Below are 27974 nucleotides of genomic sequence, written 5' to 3'. Positions count from 1 at the left end.
GCATCAGCTTTTGCAAAAACGCTGATGTGCTCTACGTGACGCCTACTCGATATCTATGGGTAACGTTGCTTCCATGTTGTTTAGAGGTTCTTGTAAGATCGTAAGAGGGATGATGGCTTGTAATGGAGTTTCAGTGAAGAATATACTGGCCAACTATACGTGCTGCACATAACAGCGAGAGAAATCTGTATTCTACATGGTGTACGTGATACGCCTTCTTATAAGTTTGCCAAAGAAAATCCTCTGGCTATCGTATCCAAGTTGCAAAGTTTCTTTTTCACTCAACGAAATTAAGTTTCGCTAATCACTCGTGGAATTTTTATGCAAACAGATTAACAAGAAAAATGATTTCTTCGATCACGCCGTTGTATCACATAACAGAAGCATACTAATTTTATAGCGATCGAATTCGCTAATTCTGTAGGCAGGTTCGTACAACTTGAAATATGATAAAACGATATGACTTAACTAAATTTAATTAAAGTAATACATTCACGTTATTATACAATTATACGATAAAGTTAGCGTTAATTCGTGATAATCGATGAATTTCTTTTTCCATTCATTGTATTACATTATTCGATATCGTGTACCATATACAGTAATATTCAAAAATGAGTATAGGTACATCTTGAAGGGACGAGATCTATTGAAAAAATGTGAAAAGATCATAAAACATAAATTAATTGTAAGAAACATGAACGAGTCTGTAGGTGTGTCAATATTATTTTTTTACTCATTTTTAGGGAACGTATAACTTATTGCTGACTTTCACTATATATCAAGTTAAAGAATGATATATCTCAATTGCTGTTATAATTCAAAAAAGGTTATTATTACGAAATTAACAGTGAAACACAATTTCGTGTCGTTCTAATCCATTTGTTCCTTGTTTTCCGACAGATTTACGTTAATAAAAGAGCATTTAGTCGAATTTAACCAATTGGCAATGGCAAATGCAGAAGGTTCTGACAACATGCTAAATCGTGTAATGCCAAAGGATAATATTGGATTGGCTGCCCTGCTTAGGACCAAGGAGGCTGCTTGGGATAATGGTGAGTGATCTTACGAGCCTAAATATACTGCTGATAATGAATACACGGATCAAATATTATTATGATTACCGCATACATTATCGTCCATAAGTATAATATTTGGATACCTCCAAATTATTGCAAATATATAAAATTTATCATGAAACTGTAATTTAATTTCAGTACATATTGCTGAAAAGCTAATATTACAGTAGCTAATATTAATATAAATAGAAAAAAATAGCTAATTTTAATTAGTCAGAATAAAAGAGGTGAGTGAAATACGTGTCAACTGTGTATGTGTTATTATGTACATGCAATATATTACTCCTTGCAACAAACAGAATGTTCCAATGGTTGTAACCCAAACATAATATTTTTGCTCTTCGTGTTTATCTTATTTCGACTTCGTAGAACTACTCTTTAAATTTCTATCGATCTTCTTTTGAACACCCTGTATACGTATATTTTGACACACGGTTTGCCACTTTCACCACACTTGCTCCTGGATCATAAAATCATATCCATTTAGTATCAGCGATTTTTCTTTGTCAAGGAAGTTTCACTAATGAACGCTTTCAAAATTTCAAAGTAATTTTGAAAATTCCTGCTACAGCACCAAACATTCACCAAAACATTGTCTTTCAAATATTTCCACTATTCGAAACCTTCACGTGTTCTCATGCAAACATGTATCCCTTAGTTGCAAAGAAACTCTATTATTTCTATTATTCAGAAGATTTTTTTTTTTTTAGTATTTGCATTATGCCCGTGGTGGGACAAATTTTGCTTTAGAAGCAAAACTATTATTTAATTTACAGGTCTCAGCTCTAAACTAAATATTACTACGAACGAGAAATACAGGGTGGTTGGTAACTGGTGGTACAAGCGGAAAGGGGGTGATTCTACGCGAAAAAAGAAGTCGAAAATATAGAATAAAAATTTTTCGTTTGAGGCTTTGTTTTCGAGAAAATCGACTTTGAATTTTCGGTCGGTGCGCGTGCACTTTATCACGTCTTGTTATAACGGATCTCACTGTAGATCGTTGTCTCGATTGACGTTATTTTTTTAATTTTTAAAATTTTTAAATTTTTAAATTTTTATTCTAAATTTTCACCCCCTTCCCGCTTGTACCACCAGTTACCAATCACCCTGTATAATCATGTATATTTCCCACGTAATTAAACATATTAGCTTCGTACGAAGGAACTTGTAAACCTGTGGCTGCCATCGATATAATTACAAGATCGTAACAAGCAGACCATTACAAGGTCGAGCGAATCGAACATGCATATTAAAAACCGAATGGCATCTGATCATGATACAGAGGTGTTCGAATCGCAAAAGCAGTCAACAAAACATACTGGTAGACAGTATTCGATATCGGAGCAATTTCTTAATTAATTGCGAGTCATAGTCATGCTAACATAAATCGAGGAGCGCGCTTCGTATCACCTGAAGAAGATGAAGTGGCACAAGTTCGTAGACTACATATACGCGAGCAGCCTTATAATTCATGACGTAGAGATGCCAGAATGTCAATCCTATCTCGGGTAGCCATCTAGCAAACGTCCCCTTACGTGTCATACGATCCACTTTTTTTACGAGCGTATTAACTCACGAGTAGAGGCTATCTCAAAATATAACTACTTGCGCGTGTTACGTGTCCAGCTAGTAGCTAGGGACAGCACACCTACGCTCCCCTGCCCATCGGTATAGAGTGGTGTAAAAATGTGGAAGAAGGGCATCTCTTATCCGCAACTTTAATTTTGTTGAATTTCTCAATATATCGTAGAGGGGAAAGCCCTGAATAACATGCAGCTTATCCGAGGCGTGGGACGATCGCGGTTCAAAAGTTACGAGGAAAAGAAAATTGTACAGGTCGTATTGCATTTACTCGAATGTAAGTGGCTAAAAATGAAATTGCATATGCATTTGAATGGGATTGCGATCCTAATATGTCGTGTTAAGGTATGGCTAGGTTCGGCTAAGTTAGGTTGATGCCGAGAGGCAGATTCCTTGAATTCGGCCTGCGGAACCCCATCTCGCTGCTGGTTTCGGTCTTAAATAAGAAAACTAGAGTGGGTTAGACCTAACCTACTTATATCGGAGTGAACGTAACGTAACAAGTACAATTTTCTTTTTCTCATAACTTTTGAACCATGATCGTCCCAAGCCTTGAACAAAAAGCAGGTTACTTAGGATTGTCTCCTTTACAAGATATCCGAAAGTCAATAAAATTAGATCTGAATCCCCCTTTTTCATCCAATTCATGGAAATTTTTTTGAGCCATGTATGAAAAATTACAGTCAGAGAGGAAAATAGGTGTGCAGGTAGTGGAAATAGATATCAATGAAACTATGTTAAATATACGTATTAATTTCAATTGTTTAGTAAATGATATATGTAGTAATTAATATGTATAAGTATAAATATTTATACAACTACTGTATAAATACTTCTAGATTCTAGACGCTACATATAATTGAAGAGAATACCGAATTAGTAATTTGGTAAAATAAAAGTATATTTCTAACTTATGTAGGAAATGCAGTTACTTTTAACAAATTTCTAAAAAGCTTTCGAAATTTTTGTACGTTCTTTCTACTAACTCGAATAAGTAACAAGTGACAAAAATTGTCAAGTCGGTAATTTTGATTTTCAAATAGCTCTCAAATAGCTTAATATCGATTGATGAATCGATATACGTTATAGATACCGATGATTTTTTAATTTTTATCGTCTGTGTTTTTACCCGCTTATCGACTGTGATATGTATTACTTCAAACTGCGCCATCATGTAGCACACGCAAGAACTAGTAGACTGTTACTTTGTAACCTATCAACTTTTGTGGATGTGTCAGTTGCAGTTACAAATTTAGTGCAAGTTCGAATTAAAAAGAAATAAATTTATACGCTATAAAAAATATTAGACACAAATGTCTGGTTATACTGGACAAGAAAATTATTGGGGACAATCTCCTCAAAGCCATTATAACTTTGATTCCTCTGGCTTTGATCAACCTAACCAACAATTCGAATTTCAAACATATAATGATCAACAAGCTGGTGATTATTCATACGCGCAAAAAGGTTATCCTGTTCTCGATCCTGTTCAAAGTACATTTGCTAGTGGTACGTACCGTAAAAATAGTTTTAAAACAGATTTCAATTAAGATAATCTTAGAGATATCAATATTTTATATCGCTTTAAATAACTGTTTATTACGTTTGATACAAATATTTTAGGATCAGCTGGATTTGTAGACGAAGAAGAAGAACCACCTCTGTTAGAAGAATTGGGCATCGATCCTGATAGAATATTACAAAAAACATTAGCTGTGTTAAATCCATTTCATAGAAAAACACAAATAGACGATGCGAATTATTTACTTCAGGATTCAGATTTAGCTGGACCAGTAGCATTTTGTTTAATGCTCGCCGCGTTTCTCTTATTAGCTGGTTCAAAAGCACATTTCGGTTATGTTTATGGTTTAGCTGTAACATCGTGCATTTTGATGTATATCCTGCAATCGTTAATGAGCAACTCTAGTAATATTACATTGTCTTCCGTGGCATCTGTATTAGGTTATTGCTTATTACCTGTAGTAGTCCTTGCTGGTTTAAGTGTTTTTACAACTTTGAGAGGCCCGATCGGCTTATTTCTTGCCATGTTTGCAGTTGCTTGGTCAACTTTATCTGCATCTAGGCTCCTTACAACTATGTCAGGAGAGGAAAATCAACGGCTTCTTATTGCATATCCTTGTGGTCTCCTTTATGGTGTTTTTACATTGATGATAATATTTTAGCAAAATTTGTATTCTTTTGCTACCTTCTTATATAAACCTACTCATTATGATTAAATATTTAATGCAATATATAACATAATGATATATTTGTGTGCTGAATCACATAAATATACAATCACATTTATACAATATTATCAATTACAAATAAAGATCAATACATTGTGGAACATGTATTGTTATTTAAAGCATCTCATCTTGAAAATGTATCAATGTGACATTTTATATATTGTAATAATGTAATTTACATATATGTACAATACATTTTCTAAATATATTACCATAAGTTATTCGATTATTTTATAAGTCTTAAATAAATTGTACAATAACCAACTATTGTTCTCATCTTTCATATCAGTGTGATATTAAATCATGTATAGATTATTCTATCATTTCTACCACTTTAGTGTAATTTATAAAATCACACAAGTAAATAAATTTGAATCAGATGGATCAAATATCATATATTTGCAAAGAATGAGATGTGCATAAAAATAAAACTTATGTATATAACTTATACATAGTTATTATGGTTTAATATTTTATTGTAACTCATCAAATTTCTACATCATACATGTGTATATAATTTTAATGTCTTCCTTCTGCATTAATTATTAATAATTGCTCGATCTAGATGATATTTTCATATACAAGAAGAAAGAAGAATTGCGTTAATAGAATTAATTAGCAGTTACCCTAAACTTGTAGTTAGAACATAGTGATATAAACTCAGTTGCATTTCAAGATAGATAGTTACTTCTCACAAAATACTAATGTAATGAAATAAATATCGTATTTAATGAAAAACGATTACGAAAAGACTATCTCAACAATAAATTCAAGTTTATTATTTCTTTGAAAAGTCATTATCATTCTTTTGTGTTATAAATATTTCTCTTGTTATTTTCCTCTTACTATTCACCTCTTGCATAATTATGAATTTCATTAGATGGGATAAGATTTATTAGATTGATTAATAACCGCAACTTTGCGTTAATATTTTTTCGCTCAGTAGTAATATTCCCTTTTTGGTATCCCAAGATTAATTTATTCGACAATCATCATAAAATTCGAACCTGTCCTAATAAGTACACGACATTATAAATTTAATATATTATTTAGTTCAATTAATTGATTTATTCGCTTTACATTGCTCCAGACTAATTAATGTCCACAACTGTTCTACGTATACGTATTAAAATCTATGGAATTAATTATTATTATACTTTACAAATATTTGCTATTTACTATTTAATATATGATTTTAATATCCATAATTCATCAGCTGTTTCTTAATCAAACCATTTGAATAAAATTTACGAATATTCGGCGAGACATTAAATTATGTTCACTAAAAGTAAAGCAATACTATTTGGTATTTTTTCAGGAATTCCATCTGATCCAGCACAAGTTCAACAACCGATTTTAGTTTGCACAGCCCACATTCATTGGGATCCAGAATTTTGCGATGTTAAATTAATACAGACAATGATGCTCAGTAATGAATTACGTTCCATTTTGGACCAAGCTGGCCAGTCTTTCAGACCTGGTCACAAGCCTGATTCTTCCAATGTTCAGCTGTTACTTTGCGGTGACTTCAATTCTCTACCTGACTCTGGTAAACTATACTATCATTTATATCTTATACGTTAACTTTACATACAATTTTACACGATACTTTATTTTCTAAAATGCTCTAAATTGTCCGAAAACGTCGGTTTCTTGCACTTCTTGGAGAGGCAGTATTTGAACACGTCGAAAAAAGGTGAAAGATTGTTCTTTTCACGTGTTTTTTGAAACAACGTTCATTACGATTGGTTGGTTTTTCAGGATAATATTTTAGATATAGTAGAGAGTACTTTTTTCATATAGTAGAGATTTCTTTTTCAACCAGAAAAAGGTATCACTGAAACACCAAATGAGGTGTGTGATGTTCACAGAAAAGGTTTTCTATCTGATAGAACTATTCACAAATAATTCGCTAACTTCAGAGAAGAAAACTTCAATTAAGAACGTCTTGAAACTCTTAAAAGGCTACCGTGAGTTTAGTAAAGTTTCGTAAAGTTTGCTAAAGTGAGATTAAATTATAAGATTAAAGTTTTAATAGACTGTATGTATAATACATATATTTCTTGAACTTTCGTCTTCGTTGACGACTCTACTGAGCCCTTGGCTTACGACGCAGTACCGAGAGAAGCCTAAATTATGGCACTCTCGAGTGCCTGTTACTTTGATATAATAATTTCTATAAGAAAAAAGCGAGCGATCGTACCGTATACTTGAGTTTCACGTTCCCTGACATTATTTTCCATCGACGATCAAACAAAAATGTTGTTCAAACAAAATCAAGGCATTAATTGCAAATAATTTATTGTATATTGCACGGAAATCAGTAAAAAGAAAAATTGCGATACATATCATATTGTATAAACAACCAAGTATATTAAAATATATGGCTTCCTTATTTGCTTAAAAATCAGAACAGGCTAACGCAATATGTGAAGTATCTTAAATTGTAGAGTATCATTTAAAATTGTAAAATGTAAATGTAAATGTAAAAGAGTCAAAACTTAGTCGCCACTCGACAAATGGCTAATACCGATACGAGTCGAACACTTTAAACATGATTGTAACAGACATTACAATTCGACATCGTAGCCTAACCCACGAGTATCTCCGAACTTCATATCATCAGTGAAATCAGCTGTTGGAAATAAAATATGTATTATAACCTGTTAACCGCAGTGTTATACCAACTCAACCGCCCCTATTATCCCAACAGAAATAAGGGGATCGATCTGTTCGCGGCGTCGATTACTATAATCGTAACAGGAATTTACGACTTCCGTTGACGCGCTTCCTCGCATCGCGTTTTTCCGCGACTGGTCGACTTTACAATATTTATAAATTGAACCGTAATACTTAGATGTCTTTATATTACTTATTTTAGAATATTAGTATAAAATATTTTAATATAAAGGCTGTTTGAAATAAACATTTTTTTTATACAGTATTTAATAAAATAGGAGTAGCAATCTTACTTTGTTCTGTAAAAATAACTTTAAGTCCAATCTTAATCTAGAGAAAGTGCATGTTCGTAATAATTAAGTTATAGAAAACATAATCTAATTCTGAAATCTCGTCTATATTTAGATTTTTAATGTTTGATTTAATATTTAATCTCTATTTTATTAATTTTTAATATCACTTGCCGTGTTAATGGATATTTCATCCAGTGATTCATGTCGTATAACAAAATATAGAATATACATATAATAAGATTTTATTTCTGAAAGAATTACTTTTAAGTATTTTGAAAATTCACTTTGAATATATTTTATTTTTATCGTTTTTATGAAGAATAAGACATTTATAAATAATACGTTGATTTCGTCCCTTTTTCCTTTATTATCGAAACACTTAGGTTGATTAATCTAATTTTGTTTCAAGTATTAAATAATATTTTTATTACATAATGTGATAATATTTATATCTGATATTTTTGTCTTTTACGTTTATTTAAATATCTTTTTTTAGGTGTAATTGAATTTCTTACTTCGGGGCGAGTAGCGGCTGATCATCGTGACTTTAAAGACTTAGCTTATAAATCATGCTTACAGAAGATCTCTGGTTGCGATAAACCTAATGAATTCACTCATTCTTTTAAACTTGCATCTGCATATAGTGAAGATATCATGCCCTATACTAATTATACGTAAGTTTTACTTATACGTTATGTTAATATCTTGCTTTTACTTCATATAGAATGGAAGATAAGATCCTAGCTCTCCCCTTTCTTACAGATTCGAATTCAAAGGTATAATAGATTACATTTTCTACTCGAAACAAAGTATGGTACCATTAGGACTTTTAGGTCCTCTAAGTGCAGATTGGTTTAAAGAACATAAAGTAGTTGGTTGTCCACATCCACATGTTCCATCTGGTAAGACAATAAAGAAACGAAATTTCTATGATGCTTCATAAAGCTTAATGAAATCTTTCTACAAAATATAATCGACATTTATATATTAAATATAAATTAACTGTTTTTTTCAGATCATTTTCCTTTATTAGTAGAGCTTGAAATGACACCAACAGTAGGAACAAGCAATGGATTGATCTCACGCAGGTAGCAACCGCTGCGATCTAGGCCCAAATAAATATAAGGGAATAACAAAAGATAATAAGAAAGAAATCCCCATCACATTTTCTCTTACTTCTGGCTCTAGCAATATCACTCGCAGTCAACAGTTACTTCAATAGTGAATGTTACAAATACTCCATATTACCGCACATTCAACACAAGTTATTAGATACTGATGAATAATTCTAATGACCAGGTGAAGGGAGGTGTGTTGTAATGCGTTTAGCCCATGTATAGTGTATTGCATTTTTAAGAACTAACTTTCCCATATTAAGAGTATTTTAACCTTTACTACCATCGTAATATGTAGATACCTATTTTCCTACAAAAAGATATTCCGATCAAGCCTCTGTGATATTCACATTAACAATTGGAACAACTCACATATTTATTAACAAATTAGTATCTACTAGAAAATCCCTAATCTCTTCCTAAATGTCATTACAACATTCTCCAAGCCAACTTTTTGATAAGAATGCTGCCATCCAATGAGAAATTGTATTTTTAAAGAAAACAAAAACAAAAAATATGAAAACATACACACTATACTGGGCTGTGCGAAGTGATTGGAGTTAACTTAACGATTTCAATGCAAGTACAAATCTGTTCTTATTGGCCACGTATATTGAGAATGATAATGTTATATAAGTAAATAGATAATATTGTAGCGAGTGTATTTGTAAGTATAATAATGTAATGATGTTCATCATTCACAGTATCCTGAAAATCAGTTGACATTCACTCATTAGACGTTCAGTTCCAGTTATTATAGATAACGAATACTAATTTACTACTTGTTAATTCAGTTGCATATAATCTAAATTGTATAGCAAAACTTATTTTTTTTAATCTTACTTTGTATTATATATTTCTTCTTTAAATTTTCAGGGTTTGTAAGTATTGTTATATTAAATACAATGATTTTTTGAGTCAGTAATAGCGATCTTATTAAGTGTTTATAATTTTTATCTAACATAATTCAATGCAAAAATGAAGATTGGAACAAATTTCTATCCATTTATTTCTCATACATCTGTTTCTGTAAGGAAAATGTATACAATTTCATTTATCATCAACGTAATATTTTATTGTATCATAATACATTTTATTATTCTGCACAAGAAATGTTATAGTATCTTTGTAAATGTTTTATAAATATTTTAGTAGGCCTCAAATAATAATAGAAGATTACAATTGAAACATTTTCATATTTTAATGTTACGTAGTATCATCATAACAGATATAGAAATTTATTATTTTTAATTAATTACTGATTATTGATATAAATAAATAAATAAATATATATATACATATATATAATATATATACATATATATAATATATGTATATGCATATATATAATATATGTATATACATATATATAATATATGTATATACATATATATAATATATATCTAATATATATAATATATATATATATCTATATATATATCTAATATATATAATATATATATATATATATATATATATATTAGATATATATATATATATACTCATAATAGGTTCCAAAACGTTGATATTTTTCTGATAATGCTTTTAGTTTTTTCATTAAAAACAAGCTACTTTTATTTTTTATGTAATTGAATACAATACAAAACGTGTATACGAAGAGCAGTAATTCAAAGTAAGATCTTCAACTTCAGCAATTGTAAATGTTGCTTAGATGTACCTAAATACCTGTTAGCATTTATAATGACTAGTGTTCCTACACATTTTATAAACAAAACGGCACTACCAATATACTGTATAGTTGTCATAATGAAAACTATCAAATGGGCTTGTCTTCTATTCACATTTGACAAAAGCAACAACTGAATTATACAAGTAGTAAACGATTAGTTTAACAAAGACATGTGTGTAGTAAATGTTGTATAAAGTAGGTAATTACAATATAGTTTTAATTAATGAGGATAGAAGTGGCAATCCCTATTTGTATATGCATTCACAAATAAACACATGATAATTGAACATACATACAAAATATGCTAGGATAATTATTCATAATTTTGAGCCAATTTCTCTTTATCTTATTTAAAAAATTTTGCATCCAATTTTAAAACTTATCATGATATGAATGAAGTAAATGATATCTGATGTTAATACTTTTTCAAATTCAATTGACGCAATTTTCTTGATAATATCAATATTAAATGCTTTTGACTTCCGCATATCTTTCTTTCTAATGTATTATTAGTATTGTAAATTTCATTATTTGCTACATAGTATAAAATTTCTTATAACAAAATAAAATTTGACAGAATAATCTATATTCTTCAAGTAATATCAAATATTAAGTCATAATTAAATGCTTTTAATTTGACAAATATCTGTATTTTTTATGTGAAACAGAATCGATATTAAAATAGATCATATAATATCCGTTATTTTCAAAAAATAAATTTTTCTTACAAGCATAATATTCAAAACATTTTATTTCAAATAATTATTTTGTCATTCTGACATTCAACAAATTCAGATACATAGGTATCTTTTTAAATTTCTGTTCATAATTTGCAAGACATATTTCAGTAATAAAATATATACTTCTTATAGCAATTACATTTTGTATGAGAAATATTAAAACAAGGCAGAGCAACTAATAATTTATCTAAAGCATTAATGAAACAAATACATAATGTCCTTTGTTTTAATAATGATGAAATCATTAGATAACAACATGTGTTTTCATGCATTTTGGCTGACACAAATGCCATATGCCATAGTATTCAAAATAGCTTTGTTAAATAGAAGCTCGGAAGGATTAATAATCAATATCACATTCTTGCTTAGAGTTTATGTATGTACTTTGAAGTACTATGGTTCTCAAAATGTATAAAAATATGAATTTTGGTAATAAAGAAAAAAAGAACAATTGAATTGAACACGAATTATTCATTGACTGGCACATAATAACTACAAAATTGTATTATTAATCAAAAATTTATGTAATTCAAGTTAATATTTAACTTTGTTATACTATATAATAAATCGAGAACCGCAGTTCTTCAATATAGTAACACTACTTTCGCTAATGTGCTTTCATATAAACTATAATACAAAGAAGATTGTAAAAAGCATCGACAATTTCATATAATTTCTTGTTTTAAGAATATATACATAGTATCCCTTGTTATAAAATAAAGATAGCAGCACTCTTACAAAAATCTTAAATATGTCTTAAACAGTTCGATGAATTCTTATAAAAATTTAGTGGTCCATTTTCATTTGTATAATTGATATTCATATATGAAATTTATAAATGTTACCCTAATGCTATTACACAAAATTTATATAATGACATATTTTATACATCGGAAGATCATCAACATTTTGTAAACAATTTGAAAACATTGGAAAAATACCATATCCGTGCTTGACAAATTCTAATCACTGATATGGCATACATATTTGTGTGTATATAAAAGAAATCAACTGTTTACAATTTAATTAGATGTAACAGTATTAACAATTGATATATGTGATAAAAAAAACTATATAAGACGACGTTTATAATGAAGGCAGTTAACAAACATTCTAGAATTTACATTATTTTGTTTAACAACATTCTTGTTTAGCAATATTTCATTTTAATACATATGAAACAATACTTCTTCTACTATATTAAAACAAAAAGTCTAGTCAATTAGCGCTGTATTAAAAGTAGATTATTACACATTTTTTAATGAACTCTTCTTTATATATCAATATTTGTAGAATTGATTATAAATAAATGAATTATTTAAAAGATGGGATGATTACATACGTATGACAATAAATGGAGTACTTAGATAGAATTAAAGAATCATTTAGATAAACATTTACTTTTAATGAACAGAAATCATACATTAATGAAATACATTAGTTCATTACAATCCGCTCTGTGTGTAAAGATATGAGTTTGTGAAATTTTGTTTCAATTAATATTAAATTTTTTCACGTTTAATGAATTAATGCTGCAGGAAGGATATATCAATATTGAAAGATGTATTTTTAAGATAAAAAAAATATAATTATAAAATTTATTCTGGTATTAGTAAACAAGCAGTTAATTACTTTATATACATATACATATATTTTAATACAACTTTACACACACTTTACATTCCATATTCATAAAGATATAAATGATCAAGTAATGATTTTATTGTGAAATATTATATTTTTGAATATAATATTTAATACCTTAATTAGTACTTATATTAGAACAAAATTTCACTAGAAATCATAGATTATTTCTTTGTGAAACCCACTAAATTTTATAACAAAAACAAAAATGTACTAAATTGTTATAAATGTGTAGAATTAACTGAAATGACGCTGAATAATAAAATGATATAAAATATTGACAATATGAGAATTCATCGAACTGATATAATATGATTTCAATTATGAATTTAAAAATGTTTCTTGCATATAATTTGCATATTTACAATTTTATCTTATTAAATTCATAAATGAGTTTAAAAATAGTTATGGAATTTTTTAAATATGTTAATTTTCAATCTTCTGAGCTCCTCCATACAATATGTAGAAGATTCAACATTAGTTTTAATTAACTAGTAATAATAAACATTTTTATGTGATTAAAAATATATTAGTTGTCAGTCTTGTATGATGTGAACACAATGTTTTGTTTGAAATGTTTGGTACATCTTTAACAGTTTGATCAAACGTATGTAGTCAATGCCTTTACCTTTCTGTACTCTGTAATTTTGGGCATACTACGTAATATAAGTATATATACATAAATACAAAATGACACTATACGCGCAATGTTAATAGAATAATATTGCTTTTAAATTAAGTAAAACAATATAACAAAACATATAGATTTGAAATTACCACACTGTAATAGTGTTTAATAATAATAATTTATCAGAATGTAGTATATAATATACTTATTTATTAATATATACGTACATATATGTAACATAATATTTAAAAATATATTTGCATTTAGCAGTTATATGGTACAATATAACAAACGACACCAAAAGAACCATTTTTAATACAAGACACTTTATAATAATTATTTATTCATAAAAATATTACTTTTTTTAGTTTGTTGCACGTGATACTAGAATTCTTACTAATATCTTAATATTGAACAAATATTTTATAATTGTCTGGATTAAAAGAAATATGGCTTATTAAAATCAATATACTACAATTATAATTTGCAGTATATAGCCATTTTTATATATTATGTTTCTGCAAACGATCTTATATTAAGTAGAAATAATACAATAATAGAACTAATGCAAAATACGACATAATTTTTTTAACATAATCCCAAAGATAATTTGATATAAATTATTCTATAATTTCATTTCGTATTGCCTCGTGTATGTGATTTATTTGCTTAAACAAAGTGCAATGTTAATTATATTCTATATAATATTGCGCGATAGTGTCGATTTTTGACTTCCATAAATAAGAATAGAATTATATTAGAGTACAATAAGACAAGCACAGCACATTTCAGTCTGTACTTTTATAAGAACACGATAACAAATTATAAACATTGGAACATAATTCTTGCGTCCATCATAAGAATAATTACATTTCAGTGTTAATATTGTAAATTCAATCAGATTTCGTGTACGCTTTTGGAAATTTTTTACCTGCTATATTGGAAATGTTGGAATCAAGACTTATTTTATTAGAGTCTTTGTTTTGTCTCTAAAGGTAAAAAATATTAATTTAAGCAAATAATTTAATCACTGAAAGAATAAAATTCTTTAAAAACATATGATATAATTATTATAATATATGGTTACACAAAATTTTTTAAATATCAATTTTTTAATCAATGAATTTTTAATGATTAAATATCTTCTAAAAATATATTTTTAAAGCAATGTCATTTTTACTTAAAATATGTCATGTACGATATACTGCATAATCATAAATTTGTAAATTCTATTCACAATTTTATATAAGAATGTCTCATCATAATAATTCTTCATATAAACATACTATAAATTTATTGCCAACTATAATTGTAATTTTAATTTTTTCACTTAATTAGTTAATGATGATTCCTCATTACTATATACCTATATAAATACTCAAAGATCTATTGAAAGTACAAATATGTAGCAACACGATCCTGATTGAATAATGGAAGAAAAGAGTTGTAAAGACATACTAGAGGAGAGAATGTGTCTAGTAGAATATATAAAAGTTTGAATGCTCTGTCAGTTTGCACTTAAATATCTTTTTATTTAAATACCTATCTTAAAATAATATGTAATTTACTTTTTATTGAAAATGCAATGATTGTATATGGGCTGCGTTTGAGTCATGATTGAATGTAACAGTTTATTAACTAACATAAAATAAATTAAAAATATTCAGAAAATAAAATTATTACATGCTTATTATTATATGGAATAAAATTATATATGAACTTTTTTGTTCTATATAAAATTTGTCAAAATTATATGGGAAAAAAACACTATTGAATTATATCAAAATATGATACTTTTAAAGTTGTATTTAGAATATATTTAATGTTAAAAGTTGTACAGTAAAAGAATGCATATTATAGTAAATTAATAGTACATATATCATAGATTTGTGTTTATTTTTATACAATATAATTTTTATGATAATCATAGCTAACATTAAAGTCAGTCACATGTCAAGGATAAATTATATTACTTATATATATACATATATAACATCAGTTTTGTTTTATACTGTTACTATTAGTTTCATTTTAACTGAACAATGTAACTAATTGGTTAAAAGTAAATGTAATCAGAAAGTAAACTTTAGTAGCTGATATTTCATACAAAAAAATATCGGCTATTTTAATTATTTTATGTTTATTTTTACAATTCTAAATTGAATATAAGTGGTTACAAACCAACTTCCTTGCATATAATTTCAAATAATAAAAATCTACAATAATCTTCAGTGACTTATTATCATCTTTTACATGCATTTGTTAAATAAAATAAATATACACTTCGTAGTAAATATGCATTCGTAATCGGAGTGTAATTTAAATAGATGACCAAACTTTAGTATCATATTTTACTTTTTCTAATAAACATTCAAATTAAGTAGTCGGAAGTAATGATATTATTTCTGCTCTTGAATAGATTAACATGTATTATAGTAAATCGATCTCTGTTTAAATATTTTACAAACGTAATAATCTCTCTGGTGAAATCCAAATCTATGAAATAGATTTTTAATCTCACGTTTATACCTCTTTTTTTTTTAAGGAAGAGCAGAATACAATATCAATCTTTGATCGCCTATTTTTAATGCACCGTGTATATTTAAATAATGTGCTTAAACATAAATAATTAAACTTAAAGAGTAAAGAACTACAAATTAAGAAATTTAAACTATATCAGATTTTTACTTTTATATAAAGAAGATTATTATTATAGAGGATTCCAAAGTTAAACATACTTTTGTCAATAAAATAAATTAAAATTACTTCAAAATTGAAAATACGCGTACGTGTCTTCCATGTATTCGCTAATAATATAATAAAAAATATTCCCTATTTAATATATCAATGGTTGGATTTACATATAACATATATAAATACTTCCATAAATACTTTACAAGTCATTGCTTAATATTTGGGAATAAATAATTTTTACTTTGTCTCAGGTATAAGGTTATATTATATTTATATAAACAAGTCTTCTTTTTATATGGGCATTTATGTCTATGTATTGATACAATGAAATCTCGGACTAAAACTTAACCATATATGTAATATGTATTCGTGCCGCTTGATGCTTACGGCTCGGGTGAATAAATTAATTGATTACTAATAAAACGCAGTACAGCGTCATAGTGCAACCAATGTAATTGAGTAACCCAAGACGTCGAAGTAATGTGGTTCACCCGCTGTTAGCCACTGTTAGGGCAGTAGTTAAAGTTTACAGCTTTCGATGACCGTAACAAGTAATTAGGGATGCATTGAAGATTACAACTTGTAATTTACAAGGAACCAAGTTCTCTCTTTGCGCTATATCTAACAAGATTTGCCTCCTTGTGAAGGAGAATGGATATGAGTCATATCTAAGTTATATTCTGAAAGTTCCAATGTTATAGTTCATCGTTCAATTACGAATGATAGTAGAAATTGATTACAAAAATCTGGCGCAAGTTACGTGGATGCGAAATACGTACAGCCGTAGCTATATCACTTTTATCGAGTGTAACTAATTCTTGCTGATACATGATCATCATCTTTTTAGTAATTAGATTGTTTCAGATTTTAGTCAATATTCTGATTTGAATCAAATTCCTCACAAATTTATATAAGGGGTAATATGCAGCTGGCAAGACCTATAAAAGTTAATGACCTTGTAATGTACCCTCCCCCCCCCTCTTCAAATATTAACATTCCTTATTTTTTAAAACATTGTTGGTTTACTTTTATTACATATTTTATAGAGCCCTGGTTGCACAGTTTACGGTATGGCCGGATAAAAATTGTACCTCACGTCGCCATAAGTGATGTTTATTTGTTTCTTTTTATATTTTATGTTAAATTATTTTTTTATGTATTGTCTTGTATCTTATAACATATTTCACATATTAAAAATAGTGTCAAGCCTGAAATTACTACTTGTTATAATTCCACAAAATATAATATGACTTATATATTATATATAGTATACTTTAGACAAATTTATGAGGGAATATTTATGTTAGATGATATATACGCTCATCACTATTTTTTTCAATTAAAGTAACATTTTATAGAAATGAGAAAAAAGACATTTATGAATAAATTAAGAAATAAATCAGTACATAAATCTTTTTAAGAGAACTTGCAAATATATTTTTATACTGATTTATTTTTCATACAGCAATAAAAGAATCAAAGAATAAAATTAAATGTATAACTTGATAAAATGATAGCATAATTGTAATGTAGAATCGAACCTAGTATTTGTACAAATTTCAATATATTATATATATTTTACAATATTTGTTACTTTATTTCCATATGTTTTAATCTTATATATAAGTATATTAATTGCAATGTCATGTGTAGACATACTTAATTTAAAAGGTTGTGTAGTAAAATACATGAGTTAATAGTAGTACATATAATGAATACATATAATTGTAAATTTACTTTTATTCATACAATGTAATTTTACAACTATAGCTTAATTATAACAATTATAACTATGATTAACATCTTTACAGTCCTTAAATCTATATATCAGAATAATTAAGAACCTATGAACATGTTAAATAATTTTATATACAACATCATCTTTGTCATTTACTGTTGCTATTTCCATCTTTACTGGACAATGTAACCAATAGCTCAAAATTTCTTCAGTATAACCAAGTAAAAACTGCATTTTAATGGGTGTTACTTTGCGCATAATAATAGCAGCGATCCTTATAATATTGTGTTGACGCTTAATAATTATCTCGCTTGCAACCAATCCATGCCAAGTTCCTTGTACAAAATTTCGAATAAACAAATCTTCTGTGGCAGTTTCTGATGGCCTATTACCATCCTTTACATTTGCTAAAAGAAAAAAATACATTTAACAATCCATATATATTCAAATAACGTATAAATAGATAAAAAGCTGAATAAACATAATATAAAACTAAAACAAATTTTAAATTTTGTATATAATTTTAATTTAATATTACCATTAAAAGTTGTTTTATTAGTAAAACAAATTATTTAAATATGCCTACATGTATTCCATGAGTTCCATGACTTTTTAGCAGCAATTTCATGTGGTGGACATGCCATTTCATATGTCAATGGTTGCACTATCTTTGGTTTTGGTCTATAACGTCCAGCTTTTACTTTATGAAGTACTGTGCTGACATGTAAATATCTTTTCGCAACACTATTTTGATTAATTAATATCTGAAAAAAATATTTCATTTCTAATTTAGTTTAAGAATAGGGTTATGTTACATATATATTTCATGCATCACATATAAATGTGTACATACAGGACGTAGATATGGTATTAAACTCATTATTTTTAACTATCTATGTGATAATTAAACAAAAATTATATTTATATTATATTTCAAATTTGGTAATATTTAATACATTGAACACTAAATTTAACAATTTGAATCCGTGACAGTAGTACCAAACTCTCAAGATACATTTAGACTTTCAACTGTATAAATGAAAAAAGTGCAAATTAAAATTAAATTAAATTAAATTAAAAATGTTACTTACTTAGTAATAATTAATTAAAATTAAAAATGTTACTTACTTAGTGATAATTTAAAAATTGATTTTACATGGGCTGGCATCCATGAAACTCCAAATTATCTCGTTCAATAAAAGGCGCGAGAGATTGAAAAGAGCTATTCGAGGGTAAAAATAACTTGTCATAAAAGTCATTGATTCGAGATATTATTGTTTAATTTGAAAAGTTTCTTTTTTTTCTTCAGCTCTATGCATCTTTCTTGCCTAATCCGAGGTCTTTTCCTTAGATTTTCATACTCCAATAGTAAGATAAGTTTCACCTCATTGATCTAGAATTTTCTCCTAGATTTCGTCTTCCATCTCTCAGAGTGGTAGAATCGCTTCGTGATTATTTCATAATGTAGAAACGAAACGAAACCCTCGATGAAATTTATGACCATTTTATTGTTAAATGCAAAGTAATCAAGATTAAGTATCTGTAAAGGACAGAACACTTTTCAAGGATCGTACGCGATTTTAACGAAAATTTACCATGGTCGCTAATAACTAAACTCACAACATCAAACACTAGAGCTACGACACCAGTCAAAACGACTAGTTTTACAATTTTATTTTAAAATTCCTACTTCATATTATATTTTTTCCCGCAATGATGTTATGACTTTCGCAATGATAATTAAAAAAATAATATAATGAATTTTATTTTGTTTGTTATGTATTCAAACTCGAAATAATTTTGTATCAAGGCTATTTATACCAATACCAATCAAAATGACTGATACTTGTCAAAGTGTAAAAGGGTCCTGCAATCTGTTTATCGAACCCCAATATACAATTTTCTCGTTTTGTACAACTTTCCACACGTTTTTACAATTTTTAATGCGTATCATTCAATATGATGATAGTTATCAGAAAAATTCCGGAACGATCGCTAGATCGTTAGACGCTAACACTAGAAACACCACACCAGTCAAAATGACTGATTCTACAATTTTATAAATGTGTTAACCCTCGTTTAGGGATCATGGTCCCAGATGGATTAATAATACAAAAAATGTACTACATAACATGGAATTGCTTCTGTAGGAAAGTAATAAATCAGTAAATATAAAAATATTCTATTATTACGTATTGTTTAAAGACCAGTCATTTTGATTGGTTTTGGTAGAAATAGCTTTGTGTTAACTATCGGTAATTCTAGTGTTAAATAATATATTTCCTTCTTTTTTGAACTTTTTATCATGCAACCCGTATTGAATATTAGAACAACATATAAACGTATTTTGCGATTTATGTATATATATACAGGCAATTTCAAAGCTCCTAATATATATATATATACATATCGATATTGATATACATAAAGCCGAGTTTATACAATTGTGTGAAAAAAGTAGATAATACTTTAAGCTTAAATATTGTAAGTAGGCATCAATATTTTTTTATCAACATTAATCAATCATCACATCAATAAATTATATAATTTTATATGTAATACACATTCCTGGTTTTGGAATAAACATTTGAAAAGATGATTCCCCTTACTTTTTAAACTTACATCTACTAATATAATTTTGTGTATATGTTATATACGTTGTGTATACACGTATTAGCTTCTAAAAATTTGTATGAAAATTTAATAACTATTATTGCTTATCATAATTAAAGTACTGTTTGTAAACATCGATGGCACTTAATTACACCCAATAATCATGAATAATTCCCGCAAGTCGCATAAGCAAACATAAGTTTTATGTTTATAATTATAGACAGCAAATACTATGTTGACAAAGAATTCGCTTGTTATCTCTCGTAGAAGAAAGAAACAAATAATTATTAAACTGAAGGCTAGCGTTGCGTATTCTGACACAACGAGAATTTTTTTTAATATATTAAATAAAAGGTACAATATACGACACTACTATTATTAATAATAGTAATAATTATTTACAACGAAATTGAATACAAACATGCTGGAACAAACGTTAATTTGACATCGAAGAAAAGAAATTCATTATATATAAACGTATTGTTGTAAAATAAATGGATAAAGAAATAATTTTTATAGAGGAAGAATATTTTTCAATTTCTAATATGAACGTAGCAACTATGACAAAATTTGTTATATAATTACACTTGATATAAAATACAAGCCACAGTAGATAAGATTATAACCTGTGAGAAGTTTAAATGAAGTAAGAAATTAAGAATAGTCTAGTATAAACTAAATTATATACGAGTACATATATAATATATGTACAATTATGCAGTATAATAGATAAATATTGTATAATACATATATAATCATACATATAATTATACATATATAACATTAGCAACATTTTACATTTTCTTATATTTGCAGGAATTACTAAATTGATATCTCGCATATTAAAAAAAAAAAAGATCGAAATTCATTTCTGCATTAAATGTTACGATATATAACGATATATATATATATATATATATATGGTTATAGATATTTAGAAAATAGTTTTGTAGGAAAAGATATTGAAGGGAGAGAAAAGGAATCGCGTCGATGATAATCGAGGGCAAAAACAAAAAAGGAGGAACATAAAATAATAAAGACCCGATGCACACGAACGACGTGGCAGCGACACGTTGCCGTAGCAGTGTCGCTGTGCGATTGTTGTAAATTATAGACGTGCGATGCAATATCGCTCGTATGCATTGCACGATTATGTCCGATGCAGACGAGCGGTTTACGGCAAATCGCCGCAATGGCAACGAGTTAGAAGAACAAGGAAATACATATATATGTATTCCTCTTTTGTGAGACAGAAGATCTTTATTTCTATGTTTTTCCAACGACAGCAGAACGGTGTCGTACAGGAGAAGTTGGTTGTCTGCAAAGAGTCTTAAAAACATATACGTAGCCGCCAAACCCATAGAGATATAAGAATAAAGTGTGCGAGTCACATGTACCGTGTAAGTTGATGCAACTAATACGATATAACGATAGAAACAGAACAGAGGCCCTTTTCGCCCTTGTCTGATTAAACGTGCACACTAACACCGCTCGTTGGTGTTATGCTTACATATTTACTGTGCGAATATACATGCGTTATTAAACAAGGATACAAGGACCTCTACTCAGCGTTCTCTTTCTATCCCTGTATCACTTTTTCATCCCGTTCATGCACTCTGTTACTCTTTATGGCCGAATCGCACAAAGTTGCTATATCGTTGCGGCATCGTATACCTGCCGCGTCGCTCGTGTGCATTGGGCCAAAGAGTAGCATAGTTGGTACGCGGGAGGTGGTAAGGTGGGGAGCATCGAAGGGTGGAGGATCGAGCGTTGGAGGGGCAAGCAATGAGATTTAGTTGGGTGGGAGAGTCGGAGGGACGAGTGGAAAGTCTGAGCTGCTTGCAGTCTCGTTGATCCAGCCTCGGGTAGTATGTACCGTGACGTGACAATGGCGGTAGTCGTAATTACGAAACGGTACGTTATTGTGATCAGCTGATCAAGCGAGCCCAACGGAAAGAGCAAAATCGAGAAAATACGCGCGATAAATAATAGAACGAGGATTCGAGACGGAGTCGAGGTATCGAAGCTCTGCGAGATAATTCGAAGACAAAAAGTCAAGAGAAGAAGGGAATTGGATTTTCGGCTATGTCATTGCGCTTGTGATTTGCTCTGCCTCTAGGGCACCGGTGCTCTTTTGTGTTGTGTGAATAGTGGCTTGCGTTTTTGCGGCTGTGTTGTGTGCATGTGTGCGTGAAATTCGCAAAAGCGATAGATAAATGTGTCTTAGCCATGCCTGCTGTGCGGAAGTATAGAAGGGATACCAGTGAAGTGAGCTGCTGTCTCAAGTATGTGATCTTTGGATTTAACGTGATGTTTTGGGTGAGTATTACATCTCGATATTGCATTTCTAGCTTTCTATCTCTATTAGCAACGTATCTCGTTTTCTATCATATTTTTGCAACGTTATTGCTAGACTGCGGATATTTATACGAAGTCATATCTTTACAAAGATAATTTAAAAAATGTAACTTGGATGCACAACTCTTCTACATATAACGTAATATAATATTATCTTTTAGCTACTTTATGTATATATCGATACATATTACACGCATTTCTAACGCCTCCATAAATGAATAAAAATCCGCTGTTTAGTTACTATACTTTATCAAGTCGATGGTAATTTTCATTCGTTTGAAGTTGAAATTTATTTTTCATAAAAACGCGAAGAGCTAGTAACTTTTGGCAGTATGTCTTGTTCTAAATGGCAAATAGGGGTTATGTCGCGATTAATGATTAACTTATTGACTAATCTGGTCAGTGATTAATTGACGAATTAACATTTTGTTTGCAAAAGTATATTTTATCGTTTCGTATAATATATTATTAGTTAATGTATAATTAGAATATACGAAAATGAGCAAAGATTTATACACAAGTGAACTGTTTGTTTTAAAATATACGCGTGAAAGAAATGTAGCTCATCAAAAAAACAAAAAAGTATTTTAAACAAAGAATACAACGAATAACCTGCAATGCAGCCCTTGTGCACTCCAATTGCTCCAACTGCGAAAATCATGATACAGGACGTCCATTTACATACGTTATGATTTCGATGCTGTATAAAAATATATACGCAGAATATTTACATACAGACATCTCAGAATTAAGAAGTATACAGCTCACTTTGATTTCTATTCTGTAAAACGTAATCTCTTTCCTGTAGATTTTCAGTTGCAAGTTGGATAAATAGTTCTGATAACGTGACACGATAATTAGAAATTATGTGTCTAATAAAATTATATATAGGTATAGACTTAAATGGATGTTTGTTTTCGTCTGTTGTTTAAAGACAAATTTATTTGCATCCTGCACTTTCCCTTTTAATAATTATATACATAAAGTTTGGCGATTAAAATTATATTTCTGCTTCAATAGTATGAAACAGAACGAATTTGCATTACGACGTGTATAGAATGTAAAACGAGTCGTATTTCATTCATTATGTTTATCGTAATTTGAATTAATTAACAGATTGATATTTAATTTCAAAGAAATAAATCCAGAAATGTTTGCATTATTAATTGCTTGAATAATATATTATGAATTATGCAATTTTTATTATATCATTCGTTTGATGATCATTTAAAAAGCATAATTTTCCTATTTAAACCAAAACATCTTTCGCTACATTTTTTCTCGTCAACAATGAGGAAGTTACTATAATTCTTAATTTATAATTTTTACCGTTAAAACTATAATTATTATCGTTGGCCGAAAACTATATAAATATTATTACTTTGTCTTTACAAGTTAAAGGAAGAGAAACCTTATTAGAGAAATATTTACATGCATTTCTACGTACATGAATTGTTTACGCTGTTTATTCGTTATCTGGTTGAAAATTTATAATAATCGCAGTGAACGTGATAAAAATCGCCATAGCGTTTCGACGTTCTGATAGACATTATTATTACGACGCTGTAATTTATGACTTATGAATATAACCTGACCTCCTGATCTTTCTCAATCTTCTCATTTAACTCGCTAGAGGACAAAGGCAAATTGAATAGACAAGATAAAAAGAAAGGCAAAAGAGGGGCAAAATGATTCGGAATGAGCGTACGCCTGGCCCTGACATTTTTTAAGCTACAAATCCACCTATAATTGGCATCGCGTTATTCAAATATATTTATAACATAATTTACATATATTAGCAGTAAAATCGATAAAGCGCGGTAGTAAATTAGAAAATTAGCCAGGATAGTGCGTGTTTGGTTTGGGACGCATTAAGGGGGGATTCTCGTGTTAGTAAACTCAAGTGACTTTCATGAATGTTTTTTTTAGACCAGCTACTAGTTATATGGGGCGAGACCTTTTTAAGATGTAAATATAGTCTTGGAGAACAAATATCACTTTTAATTCAGGTCTTCTTATTACTGTTCATTGTATATTGTACAATTTGATCATCTTTGACGATGTAATCATCGTTACCGTGTAGTATAGCGTCTATCGCAGCCATCGGTAGACTGCGGATGTTCGTGCAATTCTGTGCTTTTATGAACATAATTAATGAAATCATAGTAAGTGCTCTACTTTAAATATCGTTGTTAATATACGAAAACCATTTCTTAAATCAGAAATAGACTAACAAATTACTTGTAAATTGATATCCTGCTTATAGTAGTGCGTTAAAAGTATACGGTATCAGGTTCCTGTTACTTTTTACTCGATAAAAATTGCTGCCCTAGTAAAGATTAATCTGTTATTGTTAAAGGTTAGAAGATATGCTTTTGAAATGGGCGGGAAGAAATAGAGAGCAGTCGGATAATTGTAAATGGAGCTCGAGATTCTTATCTTCTCCTATAACATATCTCGAATTTCTGTTTTGAAAATCAAAACATGTAAACTTTAGCTCCTGACAGATTTTATATGCTGTATACTTACGTGTATTATGTATGAGGCGTGTTCTATTTTTCCGGCTAAGCTAATCTACAAGTGAAAATAAGAAGAAAATGTTCCATAAAATTTGGTCGTAAACGTTCTGTTATAGAGCTACACGTAAATATTGAATGCAGTCTGAATATGTGTGTAGCAACAGATTCTACATTATTCCTATTATTATTATTTATTTTATTTCAGGCTAGTTTTATTAATAATTTTGCGGCTCATATTTAGTTCGATTCTCAAGAAATTCGGAACGTAATAAATTCCATGCTACATCGATGTCGAGTTTGTACTGCGAATATCAGCGTACTGTAACAACATGCTGTGGTCAGAATTTAAGTATTCAAGCAGCTCTAGTTGCGTATAATAGGAATAACGTAGAAACGTATAGAAGTTGGTAATTCGCTTTACCGTATCTCATATCTCGCTTTCTGCATATTCCTGTTATGCACTTTGTTAATCGCTTAAAATTCCTTAAATAAAATAAATAACAATAATAAAGTATTTACGCATAAAATCTCAACATGTGACATTTTCCTCTTATTTTCACTTGTACATTATATTCCTACAATTTGACCGGAAAAGTAGGGAACCCTCTATGCTATAGAGCTACTCACATTAATATTCAGACATAATACTACGTATATCCCTGTATTTGTGGCTTCGTATAAGAGGGGATGATTTAAATATCCTGCTGCTTATTCTATGAAAATATGAACCACTTCTCGTAGCTCGACAGTGCGTAAATTAATTTCTCTCTAGCAATTTTTTAATTAAACAACGTTTAATTGTATATACAGCAGATTTTTATCAAACAATTGTCTTATTTTCACGTCATACTAACATTCGGACTCTCCTTTCCGTTCTGCGATCTAGCGATTTTTAAAAACGGTTCCAAACGCAAAATAGATTTATTCTGTATAATTAAGCCAGGGAGAGAAGAAATCAACGTGAATATTTTTATATCGCATCAAAAAATCTAGCATGTCACGAAAAGGAAAGAATACTAATTTTGTTAAAAGACGATTCGCAATTTATTATAGAGAAAAGGATAAAAGTTGTGGTGAAATTGCTAAATTATTGGTATTAATTGCAGCAGATGTTAGAATACGCGAAAAAGAAGACCACATCGAATTTAAGAAACAAAGAGAATAATCTTCTGTTTGTTTAAAATTTATTGTACAATTATACGCTAGTTTTAGAAAGATATCGTTTGCGTATTTTCAAGCTACAATAAATGCTTCATTATATTCGTAGAATAAGCAGCACAACATTTAAATCATCTCCTCCTACACAAACCAACAAATACACAGACACTGTTGTGTGCGAATATTAATGTAGATAACTGTACCTATTTATTGCGAGTCTAATTATAGAATAAGCCTGTAATTTGCGGAACCTTTCAAACGATATGGTTGAATTCTTTCTATCATTTGGCAGAAAATTATGTTCTATATTTCAGAAAATGTAGACACAACCAATATATATATGTCGGAGATGAAGGGACATCGGACCTTTCTTTTGTTTTGGGTGGATCCCCAATGCTTTGGTCTAAACTATTCATTATAGCTGTACTTAAATAATAGAACGATGACTGTGTTTGCCCGAGATTTGTGACAATGGGCTTGGGCTCGAGGTGACACAACTGGTCGCTGAACGTAGCCACGGTCACGGGATGAACGTTTTTACCTAACAGAAAAAGTACCAATATTGAGGGACACACGTTGTATTAACCGCTTCCCGTGCTATTTAGTTCGACTAAACTCGGGCCCAAGCGGTAGACATCGACGCGCGCTAAACAGGCCAGACTGATGCTCGTAAACAGTCGCAATACGAACCGAAATGTAGAAACTAACATTCAGTGACGATCGTAACGGACAAAAAAACAGTCCGCGAGCTCGGCTTGTTATGTTTACGTTTGGCCCGAGTATCTGGTCGCGAGTCAGACCCGCCGATATTAATGTTTGAGCCAAAATCTTCATCGCGAGTCTGACTCGCTAAAGTACGGGAAGGGGTTAACAAAAAAACCCTGGGCAGGAGCAATGTCGGCTCTACGCGGGTCTGCCTAGTAACGGCGCCTGGAATTTTGTTGATATCCCCGGTCAATATGCAATTGACAAATGTGATCGTGTCAGTCTTTTATTCTTGTGATCACCTTGGAGAGTTTACACACATCGTCTTGTCAGTCAGTCAGAATGATACCGTGCGTCACAGCTAACGTCACTTTGTGTTTCAAAATATATTCTATTGAACAAAGAGTTTTCCCCGTTGACCGTGGATTCGTTATTGAACCTAAGAACATTGTCTTTAACATCTAGTGCGTCTAATCGCCACGGTTAATTGT

The 27974-nt window shown here is 29.4% G+C and overlaps 4 protein-coding genes and 1 long non-coding RNA gene across 21 annotated transcripts in view; 3 read left to right on the top strand and 2 right to left on the bottom strand.

The window, feature by feature from the left end:
* The window catches only part of twin (CCR4-NOT transcription complex subunit 6-like twin), a 196169-nt gene extending 185955 nt beyond the window's left edge, over nt 1–10214 (top strand). For all 8 annotated transcript variants that reach the window (XM_069111721.1, XM_069111722.1, XM_069111720.1 and 5 more), the window contains 5 exons: nt 904–1055; nt 6228–6458; nt 8378–8555; nt 8644–8783; nt 8897–10214. In XM_069111721.1, coding sequence (XP_068967822.1) covers nt 904–1055; nt 6228–6458; nt 8378–8555; nt 8644–8783; nt 8897–8973 — 778 coding nt within the window. In that variant the 3' untranslated portion in view covers nt 8974–10214. The remainder of the gene's footprint in view (nt 1–903; nt 1056–6227; nt 6459–8377; nt 8556–8643; nt 8784–8896) is intronic.
* On the bottom strand, nt 1525–4776 carry LOC138179195 (uncharacterized). The gene is made up of 4 exons (XR_011172948.1): nt 4638–4776; nt 4428–4561; nt 4178–4346; nt 1525–1539 (listed from the first exon to the last, which is right to left on the bottom strand). It is a non-coding gene; the product is annotated as an uncharacterized LOC138179195 (long non-coding RNA).
* Yip1d1 (Yip1 domain-containing 1) lies at nt 3872–5647 on the top strand. The gene is made up of 2 exons (XM_069111734.1): nt 3872–4169; nt 4284–5647. Exons 1-2 carry the CDS (start codon nt 3974–3976, stop codon nt 4841–4843), a joined length of 756 nt encoding a protein of 251 aa, XP_068967835.1. The 5' UTR covers nt 3872–3973; the 3' UTR covers nt 4844–5647.
* Nucleotides 10215–17984: 7770 nt separating the features above from the next.
* Nucleotides 17985–19358, bottom strand: mRpS24 (mitochondrial ribosomal protein S24). The gene is made up of 4 exons (XM_069111167.1): nt 19259–19358; nt 18984–19159; nt 18717–18894; nt 17985–18537 (listed from the first exon to the last, which is right to left on the bottom strand). Exons 2-4 carry the CDS (start codon nt 19008–19010, stop codon nt 18248–18250), a joined length of 495 nt encoding a protein of 164 aa, XP_068967268.1. The 5' UTR covers nt 19011–19159; nt 19259–19358; the 3' UTR covers nt 17985–18247.
* A 3199-nt stretch (nt 19359–22557) lies between these two features.
* Tsp26A (Tetraspanin 26A) overlaps nt 22558–27974 on the top strand; it is a 130532-nt gene continuing 125115 nt past the window's right edge. For 9 of the 10 annotated variants that reach the window (XR_011172940.1, XR_011172942.1, XR_011172943.1 and 6 more), the window contains exon 1: nt 22558–23062. Coding sequence is in view for 4 of the 10 variants with exons in the window: in XM_069111733.1 (XP_068967834.1) it covers nt 22973–23062 (90 nt within the window). In the remaining 6 variants the exon portion in view is untranslated. The remainder of the gene's footprint in view (nt 23063–27974) is intronic. The other variant, XM_069111731.1, reaches the window with a different exon arrangement.

This window comes from Bombus flavifrons, chromosome 4, assembly GCF_040668555.2.
Source record: "Bombus flavifrons isolate JBK064 chromosome 4, iyBomFlav1_principal, whole genome shotgun sequence".
NCBI lineage: Eukaryota > Metazoa > Arthropoda > Insecta > Hymenoptera > Apidae > Bombus > Bombus flavifrons.
Note: the sequence above shows the minus strand (reverse complement) of the source record. Positions and strands in the feature narration are given on the sequence as shown.